The sequence below is a fragment of the Nyctibius grandis genome, chromosome 1 (genome assembly GCF_013368605.1).
Source record: "Nyctibius grandis isolate bNycGra1 chromosome 1, bNycGra1.pri, whole genome shotgun sequence".
Taxonomy (NCBI): Eukaryota; Metazoa; Chordata; class Aves; order Nyctibiiformes; family Nyctibiidae; genus Nyctibius; species Nyctibius grandis.
This window is the reverse complement of record NC_090658.1, coordinates 64458346-64471231: the sequence shown is the minus strand read 5'-3', so window position 1 is coordinate 64471231 and position 12886 is coordinate 64458346. Positions and strand designations below refer to the sequence as shown.

Genomic DNA, 12886 nt, shown 5'->3' with positions numbered 1-12886 from the left:
TTGGTTTTACTTTTCTCATACTTTTTTTTTTTGCTGGTTACTTTTTTTAAGTCATTTTACGTGTGTGCTTAGTTATAAGTAACCAGGTTAATTCCAATGGATTGAGTGACCTACCTTGCATGTTTCAAGATAAGCTCATCTTTTCCCAAATTAATTAGAACTATGGTAAATGCCTAGTACTCATAACTAAGATTGTGATTAAAGAACTCCCCTGGTTCTTAGATGCCTGACTGTCGTAGCAGAATTCACAGTCTTGAATTAAATATCTGAGCTTTCTCCTTAACGGGTACAAAAGAATGAGAATGGTAACAGCCTGGGTATGGCCAAATGGATACTGGAAGGGAGTTGCCTAAACCAGTCAGTAGTGAATGCAGTATCTCAAAAATTCAGCCTCTTCCCAGGATCTGTGGCTCTTCCTTAGTACCTTTCTGTGCTTGAATTCATAGCCCTGAACAACCTCTGTGGATCTGGGCAGCCATGAGTCTTTAAGAATCTAAGCAGAGCGTTGGTCCTGTCTCTTGAAAGGTTTGCAGGTGTAGAAAAGTAGGGTTAGTTTCTTGCCTGAAGAAATTCTAATGCAAAAATTTTAACTTTCTCAGCGCTCCCTCAGCTGTGAGGTTATTAAAGTATTTTCAGTGCTCGTTCTGTTGTTTTGGAACTGTCCCACTCTGTGTGGCGTAATCAAAATCATTGGGGTCGGGCACAAAAAGTAGGAATTAGAGGAATGCTTTACCCTGGGGCTAAGGCAATCATGGGAAGGGTAAGAGAGCAGGATTCCTGTCTTCTGTCCTCTGTGGTCATTCCTCCTGCAATCATGGATGGATGGCAGAAGGGTTCTTTACTCCAGGTTAACTCAGCAGTGCGTTTCTTTCCAGGTTACCTGATGAATGACTGTTTTGTGAGGGGATGGGGAAATTATTAGCTGTGATACACTGTGATCAAATACTGTATTAAAGTATACATGCTCAGGAGTAGAATTAATACTGCACAGATTTTTCTGTTCATGTGGGGGTGTTTGTTATTTTGGAGTACTTGTGACTGGCATTCTTTTTTGCAGCAATGCGGATTTTGCAGAAATGAAGAAACTTGAACAGTGCTGGAGTTTTATCACTGAGCTGTTCTGGGCCAAGCAGCATATGCAGGCAGGGAGTCATTGGATCATACCTGCAGGTTTTCCAGTGCTACGTGTAAAGTAGCAAGTCCCTAGCCCTGGAAAGCGTAACTTAACACCTGTCCTGCATGGAGGGGAAGTACAGAATCACAGAATCAGTCAGGTTGGAAGACACCTCAGGGATCATCGAGTCCAACCATTGCCCTGACACCACCATGTCAACTAGATCATGGCACTAAGTGCTATGTCCAGTCTTTTCTTAAACACATCCAGAGATGGTGACTCCACCACCTCCCTGGGCAGCCCGTTCCAATGTCTAATGACCCTTTCTGAGAAGAAATGCTTCCTAATGTCCAACCTGAACCTCCCCTGGCAAAGCTTGAGGCTGTGTCCTCTTGTCCTATCGCTAGTTGCCCGGGAGAAGAGGCCGACTCCCACTTCACTACAACCTCCCTTCAGGTAGTTGTAGACTGCAATAAGGTCACCTCTGAGCCTCCTCTTCTCCAGGCTAAACAACCCCAGCTTCCTTAGCCGCTCCTCGTAGGTCATATCCTCCAGACCCTTCACCAGCTTGGTCGCCCTCCTCTGGACTCGCTCCAACACCTCAACATCTTTCTTGAAGTGCAGGGCCCAGAAATGGACACAGTACTCAAGGTGCAGCCTCACCAGTGCTGAGTAGAAAGGGACGATCACTTCCCTAGACCGGCTGGCTACACTATTCCTAATAGAGGCCAGGATGCCATTGGCCTTCTTGGCCACTTGGGCACACTGCTGGCTCATGTTTAGCCGGCTGTCGATCAGCACCCCCAGGTCTCTTTCTGCCTTTAGTCGTAGACATATACCAAGAACCTGAAGATTGCTTACCCATTAAGAAAGTGAACTGGAAAGGCACTGTATGATCACAAAACCAAATACGGTAACCCTTTAACTTTCATATATTGCCATTTAAGCTTTTTCCTGCTGCCAGACATTATTGCTTACTGGAGGTGACAGTGCAAAGTTCTGCCAGCCAAGATGGCCACATAACAGTGGCATGGAAGGGTCACTTGCCATAGCTTTTACATGCAATTATACACATACTCCAGATGTGCCACAGATGATGTGCACCCAGCTTAGATCTTCTCTGCTTATGAGCTTCCCATGATGAGGGCTGCTTCCACCATAGCTGTTAACCCTGTTTGGTCCTGGGGGCAGCTGAGGAGATAACTTGTGTCCCAATAAGCTGTTCTGACACTGCCAGCCAACTCCTGGGGGTTTTCTTCCATAGAGCTCTTCACGTGTACCTCTTGTGAGAGAGGAAATAGGTATGGAAGCTTCATGTGGCATAGTGGTTGATGCTGCAACCACAAAACCAGCTTATGAGATTTTTCAGTATCTCTTTCCTGGATGCAGGTCGGGAGATGGTCTGGGATAGGGTGAAATCCTCTGGCAGGCCAGACAGACTGTGGGACACTGCTTCATAGGTTGTCTTCAGGCTATCTTCTTGCCAATTAATCTAGTGACTTGAAATAGTAATTTTAAGTTAGCTATTGTAAAGTACATTGCCACACAGAAAGTTCCCCTGATGCAGTTTCGGTGAACCCTTGCATGTGTCTGAGGGTAAGGGAGTTGTCTTCCCTCTCCTCTGTCCAAAAAATTCCCTCATTGTCAAGAAAAAATGTCAGAATTTTCCGTCCAGGGCATATACCAGTTCTTTTTTCCCTGACAGCTCTGATCATTTTAGTAGTGGATGCATGTAACTTCATTTTTATTTGAGAACTCTTTAAACTTTTTGTTGGTATTTTTCAGTTTGGTATTTGTTCTTTTTCAGTTTTGTTTTACTCAGATATGTATCTTCTAATTCATAAAGTAATGCAGTATACCTAAATAGGCTGTAACCAGTGAAGGGGGAAATGCCATCCTAGCTGTGCTAGTCAGCCTTTCTTTTAATCTTCCCTGCCTTTAAGTGTTATAATTCTAAAGGTAAAAGCCCCTGTCAGAGCCATTAAGAAAACCTGTTAAATATCTATTAAGCAATTGTAATTTCTTTCCCTTCTACAACTGTACTACATAAGCAGAAGTTTCGCTTGGTTTCATGCCACCATAAATAGCGTTCAGCAGTAGTTCTGTTTTGGTCTAGTGGACTAATGGGCATCATCTCCTGGGAGCGTTCAGCGTGTCACCACTGATAATGTGTGAGATTCTTCTACACCAGATACAGTCCTGTTGTTTGAAGCCCTGGTGCATTCATAATGCTGAGCACCAATTGCTGCTGTGATAGCAAGGCATTTTATGGGTTTACTGATTCATGGGAGACGCTGTCTCCTTTCCCTCCATAATTAAAATCTGCTGTTTTGTACGGTGATACATGGTGACACAATGTACATGCACTTTGTTTCTCTTGCCCTTGTTTTCCTTCAAGGCCAAAGAATGCGACATGAGCAGGTTGCTAGTTACTCTGCCAAATAGGAGGACACCTCCTGTCCAAACTATTTTGTAGAAACACTGGATGACTGCTTTAAATGTCAAATTACTGAACGAGATAAAGGCTTGTCCTGCCTTGTCTTCTGGCTGGGTTTTTCCTCCTGGGGGGAGGATTTGAGAATCACCTGAGCATACGTTACATCCAAGTTTACAAGCGTGCAAGTAAAGTAAGTCAGGAAACGCTTCCTGTATGAATCCCTCAAAGGGATTAGAGGTGGCCGCAAAATTCATCGATCTAAGGACTAAAGTGTCTACGTGCATCCCAATTAGGAGAAACATGAATGTTCAGAGGATTTTGCCAATGGGACTTTGAGTACTGGAACAGAAAAAGGATAGTGGTAGCTTATGGTTGTTGGACTTGGCACTTAATGCGGTGAAGTGCTGAAGCATCCTCAGGTGATGACAAATTACAGTTGCTTTAAAGTTTTGTGCCTTTTCCCTCTTTCTTCATCTTAGGGGATACTACTTTCTTTCTTACACAGCTTGTTTATTTCATGTGACTCCACCATAAGCTCTTCAATGTGAAAATTGCCTTTTACTGTAAATATGTGCTAAGCACTTGGGGAATTTGGCTAGCAACACTTTGCAGTCTTAGAATCTAAAAATGTTCCCTCTTTTTCCCTCTTTAAGAGACCCCTCTTAAAATATGGAATAGACATTGTAATGTCAGTTTAATTACATTGCCGTTTAAATCCTGTACGTTTTGTGTCAATTGACCTTCATTATATCATCAGAAGCACCTTTGTTTGTTTGTTTCTACTTCCTGTGAAAACTATCCGTGCGTGTGCTCTTATACTACAGTTGGTACCCTGGGACTCCAGGGAGTAGGAATTATATTTCTTGTTCCATGACAGTCAGACCTTCAACGGTAATTAAAATGAATAGTGTCACTATGGATAAGCCATTTATGGAAATGTGATCTCATCCAGACATTTGCAAGATAATGCAAGCCGATTAAAACATCCTGGAGGTTGTGTGACTTTGAGTCTATCTCTACAGTCATGTAAGTTCCTTCTTTAAGAAAAAAATGTGTTTTAGAGTCCACACCAATTAAGATCTCATCACAGTATCACACAGTAAAAGCTAATTTTCAGTTTTGTTTTGTACTGAAGATGTTACTAGGAATTGTTTTGTAGTTGTGTTTCTGCTTCCACTACCAGTGGTTGCAAAAACAAAATGTCATTGCCCAAGAATATTTCTTTTCTTTAATTTTTTTAAATACAGAGTGCTTGAGTTAGTGTCATGAGTGGTTAAGCAGCTGATGGGATATACTGTCTGAAGACTCAGTGGTTTTTAGTGGATCTGAATGATTAAGTTTGGTTTTGTTTGTTTGTTTTTAATCCCATTTTTCATCCAATAATCTAAAAGAGAAGCCTGCTGTCTTCCTGTTTGTTCCACATAAATGGGAAGACACACGAGTTGAGTGTCTGGAGCATCGCCAAGACTGTAAATGAACCCTGCAGCGGCGCTGATGGAAATCATAGCTGAGAGCAGTCTTGTGCCTTGGTCAGAGACCATCTTTCAGATTTCACAAAGGATTTGTGAGGGAAGATGGTAGCAAGTGGAGTAAGCCAAGAATATGCTGGCTGACAACTTGTTATGCTTCTGTCGTTTGATCACAGCAGATCATATGCCCTTTCTCTAGCTAGTAGGTTCCCAGATCTCATTTTATACTAAAAGTAGCAGACAAAACTTAACAGTCTTTTCGCTGACGTTCCCTATTGCTTTGTAGCAAGGTTTTTTGATCATCACTTCCTTACCACACTTGATATCTGACTTTTCTGTCATTCACCTGTTACAAGCAGGTTATTGGCACTTGTGACAGAAAGGATTAGGCATACATGTGCTAACTTTTCACAGTTTAGCACTATAAAAGTAGGATATTAAAAAAAAAAATGGAGGGAGGGAAAGAAGAGATTTTGAAGAGCAAGGGCTTATAAGAATGCCTAAACTGGTGTGTACTTCCATGTATTGTAATATATGGCTTCCGGGTTTTGATCTGTGGAAAGCATTAAGTATTAACAAACTGTACAAAGCCAAGGTGGTACAAGAGAGCAGAAAATCTCATGAAACAAACGAGGCTTTACCAGTAGGGATAATCAGGACACACAAACTGCTGAATAAGATTAGTCCTGAGCCTGGCTGTCCATCTTGGCTTTTAGCATGATAAGAAGAGATTTGTCGGTGGGAGGTGACAGTTGTCTGTCTCTGGGTTTGTGACTGTGTTTTACACAGCAGTGTATGGAAAGTACAAATCCCAGGTTTTCCTTAGATACTGAATATATTTTTTTAGCCAGCTGCTGAGCTCTCACAACTATTAGTAATGTCAGTAAAATTTCCGGGTAGTTAATAGTTGACAAGGTGGGCCCCAACACCTGGATGCGAGGCTGACCAGTAGTTTAGAATACACTTAGTGCCAAACAAAATGATTCAGTTTTGAAGTTTTAAATTCTGCAGGTGTAGGCAGAGCAGCAGATGGAAATAGCAACGCTTAACTTATGTACTTATTAACCAAATGAGGTTATTAAGGGTTTGTATAATTGACTGTTTACTTTTCAGCTATTCTGTAGGATTTGTTCTGTGAACAGGAAAAAAGGTGTCACTGTTCCCCCTTGCTGGCACTTGTCCATGTGCCAGCAAATGCAGCGGATTGCAGAGAAATTTGCAGGGTTCATATCAAAAAATACAACGTGCAACTTTCTTAATAATTTGTAATTAGAAGCAGATTTCCTTCTCTGTCAAGTTCAGGTGTTAGTGCTCTATGGCTTGTATCTCTCCTTGTAATACTGAGGTAGACTGTGTAACACTTTTCAGGTGAGAATATCCATTTTGCCCATTTCACAGAAAAGGGAAACTATGAAGAAAATTGGTTTAGAAACTTTGCTTTGCTCTAAAGCTAAGTACTAAATATCTGAAAAAGAGATTAGAGTCCAGGACTGTTGTACTTCAGAAGAGGAGAATGCCTTTTTCTGTTCTCTCTGGTATTTATCCAAATTACTCAGCTTCCATTTATGAAGGACTAAGTGAGAGTCAGGGCAAAATAACAGGAAGACGAATGTAAAATTACCATTACGTAATGGTTTTCTTGGGATACTGTTAGTATCCCAAGTTTAGTAGAAACTTTTTCTGTAAGAATAGGATCGAGCTCCTGACTGGTATTTTATTGACAAAATAAAGAAGCAAAGAAAAAAACCTTGGAGTAACGTGTGAGAACCTGTAGCGAAATACAGTTTTTCTGCAGAGAAAAACGTTTGTAAAGATGCAGTGCATTTCAATAGAAACTTTTCAGTCTCACTGTCAAAATGCGAAGGTGGTTATTTATGTCCTTCTCCAGAAAAACATTACGCTCATCTGTGGACAGGCTCTTCTGTCTGTACCTGTAAGAGCAAGTAACTAATGCTCAAAGCTTCCCTTGTACGGAGAGTTCAAATTCCCCTACAGTTATTAAATGCCTGCTTTCCAATAATCTTTTTTTTTCCCCCTCCCTGGTACAAAATAACCGCAGAGAGGAGTATTCTCTCAAGCAGAGATTCAGTAGTAATGATGGGCGTTAGGTGGTTGCAGCATGCTAAGTGGAGCTATATTAGAGTTGTCTGCTTCTCTTAACCCACACATCAGCGGTTTTTTTTGTTCATTATGAAGGCTCTGAGATGGTTCTAGAGATCATCACTACCTAGAGAGATGATACAGCTTGCACCTGAAAGGTGACCTGGTTTGCTCATTCAAGTTGTTACATTACAATTTTCTACTGTTCCACTGTAATGTGGAAACTGCGCAACACAATGAAAGGTCAGAAAAATGATGCTTTTACAGGGATCTAAGGGCAATAATCTTCCCAAACATGCATCCCTTTGCCTCCTTTTTTTGTTTGTTCTGATCTGCTGATTTGCAAGCTCTGATCGGACACACTGTGGCAAAGTTGTTTGTTTTGCTTTCTATAGGCTAAGGAGATTACCCCAGGGTGTAGTGCATTAGTAGCTGTCACAGAACCTACCTGTAAAATGAAAACCTAGTACCACTGAGGAGCATGTATTAAATAAAAGAAATGGTTAACGATCAGTAATGCTGACTTACCTGATGCCCCAAATTTCGTCGTGAAGCAGAGAACAGTAGTTCTTAGGTGCTGAGGAAGTCGTAGGAACCAATACATTAGTGTTAGCGTGATTGATATTTTCCTGGTATGCTTATCCCCAAAAACTAAAGCTATTTCAGACCAAGAAAAGCATAAATTCTGGCACTGGAAGGATTTTATGCTTTGAAGGAGAGAGGACAGTAAGTAGCTCACACTCTATCAGTCTTCCATGGGGCTAGAGATTGGAAAGGGAGACAGGGAGGGAGGGAGGAGACATCTCCAGACACTAAAGGCATTACACCACAGCACCTCTCACCACGTTTCCCCACTCACCCACCACACTACCCCTGGTAGATCACATCACATTCCCACTCCCCTTCTCTTCAAAGTGAGGTGTTGGACAGGGCTTTTAGTTCTTGAACTCTGCTGAGTTCAAGACAGGATAAGCCTTCCCTCATGAACTGGGGCTTATGAATTGTTTTTTAGCTGCTCATTATCAAGTGACTGTAATATACTTACTGGAAATATCCTAGGCTGGGAAATCCTCATGTCAAACAGTAATTAATGGCTTGTTTCACATAATACATATGTGTATATATCACCTAAGTAATAACTTGTATTGTATGCATTTTTTCCTTCCTCGGTTATACTGATAGAAATGAATGGAAGGACTGATTATAAATAATGCAAAGCTTGTGGATAAAATATGAATGGATTCTAGCTATCAAGTCCAAGGCCAGAGTTGATCACTGGATTGTCTTTCCTTCTGTGGTCAGGCATAGGAGACAGCAATAAATAATCCATTGAGCTGTACCTCTGGGGCCAACACTTGCAACTTCTCGGGAGGAAGCAACTTGATTGTGCCATCTCCTTTATCGCAGTAACACGTGGTCCTAAGAAGCTTCTGATGTCTGCTCTAAAAGTGGAAGGAGCTGTGGCTAAAAGCTGGGGAAAGGAGGCAGTAACAGATTCATCTTAATTTTTTTCCTTCCTCCCTCTCTTTTGATTCAAGGTCTTGCTCTGTATAACATATACCTCCACATTTGAGCTGAATGGGAGTTCAGTGTTGAAGATTGCTGAGGTAAGTGCTTCTGTCATACCATCGCTTGTGTCACTTAATGTTCCCCCGCTACCTAGAGTGTGTCTTCCATACATACCCCGAAACTGAACTAGTTCAAATCACAGTTACCATCTTAAGGACTGGTGTTACCTTACATCTAGTGTGAAGGAATAGCTGCAAGTTAGGCAGGGCTGATGGGCGTGCATGGGAAGGCACTTTTGGAAACTGACTGACGATTGTATACTACAGCATTGCACGTTTACTACTCCTCATATTTACTTTGCTTTGCCTTTCGCAATAGAAAAAATTCCTTGAGTTACTTATTACACAGCATTGTGCTGATTCCTTACCTGGTGCAAGTGTAAGACTAATGAAGTTTCCTCAAGAGAGGTGCGTAGGCCATAATGTGCCATGTTGGCATAAGTGCCACAATGTGCCTGGTTAGCCTTGTGCGTATCTTTTCCCTAATACATCCAAGTAAAAGTTTTATTACACCTCTAGATAAGCCATGAGGCTGTTTACTCAGGTTAGAGAAGATGCAAGGAATACTTAATCCTCCTGTGCAGCACACACTGTTGTGTGCACGATATATTATAAAGTTGTATTGTTAACATGGTATGGCGAGAGCTAATGTCCATGGAGCAATGTAAAGGTTATATGCATGTCCTGTACTCCAAGTGTATGTTGACATTTAGAGGTGTGTTCCTTCTCAGGTTTTGGTATTATGTAAAAAATAAAAATCCCATGTGAAAATAAGCTAACTTTACCTGACAGTTACAGTATTTTCTAAGTTTAGGAATAAAATTGACCTTGCATTGTCCCCTTGGAAGCTGAGAATGGGGTTGTAGGGATAACAGGAAACCAAAGAAAACAGCTGACAGTTTCTAACAAATGGGCTTTAAAGGGCAGGGATACAACATAAACTTTGTGTATATAATGTATATAGGATAAAAATAGTATTCATTCCAGATGTCCTGCACAGCTTATACTTTGGTTTCTCTTGTGCTGTGTGAGACTTCAAAATCCATAAGGTGTGGCTATTTTTGGAGGTCTTCGTAAGCCCCACTTGTAGATGCTGCAGCAAGGATGAACTGAATTGGTATTTAGAGCAAGCCACAACTTTCCAAGTTTTACTAAACCCTTTTTAGGGCAGTGTCCCAAACCGAAGAAAATACAGACAGTTTCCCCTGCTGCAGTTTTTCTCAGCAGACTTTTTAACATTCAAGGCAAAAGCTGATGAATTCAGCTTAGTGCATCTCTTTACTGTAGTTAAAGAGCTCCAGGTTAGACAAAATGCTTGCTGGGAAAAGCATTTAATGGCTCTCAACCCTTCAGATTTCAGTCTTTAAGAGCAATGCCTAAGATGGAAAAATAGTCCATCAGTCATGGTCTGTGTGCTGTAAGCTGTATCAGAAATCATATTTTCTGTTCTCTCTGTAAATTTGGATAACAATAGGCCTGTTATTCATTTAAAGCATCCTGAAAAATGACAGTTTTCTTTCGCAGAGTGGAGTTAAACACTGCTGTTCTTGGTAGTTGTACTTAACTTTCATTCTCAAACAGCTAGCCTGGCTCTTAAAAACTTTTGCTAGTATAGTGGTACAAGTTAGCCCAATGGTATTTTGTCTTTTTTTCATTTAAAGTGAACAGGAGCCCTGATGCAGGCTGATGAGATGTGACAGAAAGCAAACAAAACTTTCATTTCCTTCAAGGAATTGGAACAAGCTGCAATACAGAGCATGCGCATTTCTATTTGGAGTGTTTGGAGGTACAGCTATTTTCCCTGTGCACCTCGAGAAAATATTGTTTCAGTGGATGCCCAGGTCTTTCTAATTAGCAAGTCCTACCAGCATGTACATCCTTTCTCAGGTTCTTCCTGGACAGGTTTTAGGTAAGGCAAAGGCTATAACAGGTGGACTCAACATGCCTTTGTATCTGAATTCTGTAATGTATAAGTGGTAGGAAACAGAAAATTATTTCTGAGTTCAGCATTTGCTTAGCCTCAGCATTTATTGTTCTGACTTGCTCTAAGGGAAAGGTGGCAGAGAGGAGCTTTCTGCTCCAGTGCCCCTGCTATTTGGCATTTCTTTCCGAGTCAGTCCCTTTGTTTTCCCAGCCTGCCCTCTGTAGCAAAGTGGAGCCACTGCAGAATTGGAAATATGCTGCCTGCATTACTGGTAGAACTCTCTGAGGACTCTCTCTGACAAACAAGACTACCGTCTGGCTGTTTTGCACTGCCTGATCATTCTCAATTCATGTGTACAAAATAATGGCACCCCAGACCTTTCTGAATATTATCAGCTTCAAATTACAGAAGCATCCAACATGAAGAGTACTATATTTTGTGGCTTAAGTATTGAAAACAGACTAAATCTTGCTGTGTGTACCTTCCCATGCTGGCCTAGACCCCTGCAAGAAAGTTCAGGTCATGCTCTGACTGTTGCTTGTTTTTATGTGTGTATTTGTTACTCCCATCTACCTTTTGGAGGTTTGTTGTGTTTCACTCTGTTGTGTTTCATTGGCTAACCCTTCTGTGTTTTGCTCTTAGTTGTGTTTTGCATGCCATAGAGCTGGAAGTCCCCGAATGCATGAAATAATCAAAATGTCCATTGCACATCTCCTTGGGGCACTGAGCTCTCGCATTTTTGCTGGTGCTTCTTCATCAGTGGCATTTCAAAAGGTACCTTGCCCAGCCATTTTAGAACACAGGCCTTCTGTAAGATCAGAGCTCAAGTGGGTAGTACTGTTGCTCATTAGCCAGCATGGGGAGGGGAGAGAAAAAGGAGAGATCAACCATGCTCTTTCCAGAAAGTCAGCCTACCTCTAAGAATGGTATTTCATCAATTAATTCAGGTACTTCAGAAAAACACTTAGAGTTCAAGAGAATGATCTCAGCAGCACTGGAATGGTTTGGCCTCTGTGAAGGGCTGTACATGGTTAACAGGCTTTAGGGGTTTTTGTCCACTGGAGTTCAGGTGATAGCTGAGTGATGGGCAGAGTTAGTCCAGGCCTTCTTTTAACTTACAAGACCATCTTCATCACTGACTGATTGATGTCAAACTAAATAAAATCCCATATTTTGGGGGGGTATTATTTGAGGGGATCTTGGAATCTTGAAAAAGGGCAACAAGAATGAAATGTGCTGTTGATTCAGTCCCTTATATCCTGCAAATGTGTTCAACTGTAACCTGTTCTAGTGTATTGTCAAAGGAGATAATCAGTCTCAGTTTATGTCATTTGCATAGTGTGCCTAGCATGAGATAACAAGAGATACACATACACTTGAAAATCTCTGGAATGCTCTCTCTCAGTGTAGTTGGGAAATAAGGGAAGATAAGGCAAGAGCCATAATTAAGTAGCTTCAATGTGTGATCGTCCTAGATCACTCACTTAAGGTACAGTTTGCATCCAGGAAACTCAGTCATGCGTTCTTGTGCTTGTAGCTTTATTGAAATGCTGAGATAGGAGGTCAGAAGGGTCTTAGGAACATACCTATGTTGTTTTCCACTGTAATAAATGCAGAAATGTGCCAGCAACACGTTCGTCCTAAAGTTTATAGTCTCAAACGCACAGCCTTTCTTAGGCAATGGAATAGTTTGGTTTCATTTCAGTGGCAGTTAGAAACAATCAAGAGTCTTGTCCATGTGCCCGTGTCAATACTGATTAGCCTATATAATCAATCACTTCTATTTTTCCCTCTTAAAAACTCATCCTTGGTAGGGAACTATAAGAATGGCTTTACATCATATAATATCCTTCTCATTTGAAAACATACACCAGACACATATATGTATACTCGTCATGCATATCATTTATACTATATTTTTAATGACTTTTTTTTTCACAGCTAGTTTAATCTATATTTATGGTTCTTCTCACTAGCTATGTAACTGAATTATGGCAGAATAAAACCACAAAGACTGAAAAGTATGTGAACAGTCATTTATCATTGTTAATGATAAAACTCTGTGTAGGCCAAAGGACCAAAACTGCTTGTTGGAGTCGCAGTCTGAGAAGATTGTATTGCACAGTTCTGTTACAAACCCACTCAGCTGCATCAAGACTGTGAGACACTTAATAGTTGCTGTGCAGTAGTTACAGTGGTTACTACAGTTACAGCCGCTTTTCCAGAGACCACCACCTCCCACAGAAAATCAGATCAAGGATAGAAACTGCATTT

General features: G+C 41.2%; 1 protein-coding gene across 1 annotated transcript in view; it reads left to right on the top strand.

The window, feature by feature from the left end:
- Positions 1-12886, top strand: part of ARFGEF3 (ARFGEF family member 3) — a 95647-nt gene that overhangs the window by 28585 nt on the left and 54176 nt on the right. Inside the window, exon 5 of the mRNA XM_068401787.1 lies at positions 8659-8727. Within this exon, the coding sequence (XP_068257888.1) occupies positions 8659-8727 (69 nt within the window). The remainder of the gene's footprint in view (positions 1-8658; positions 8728-12886) is intronic.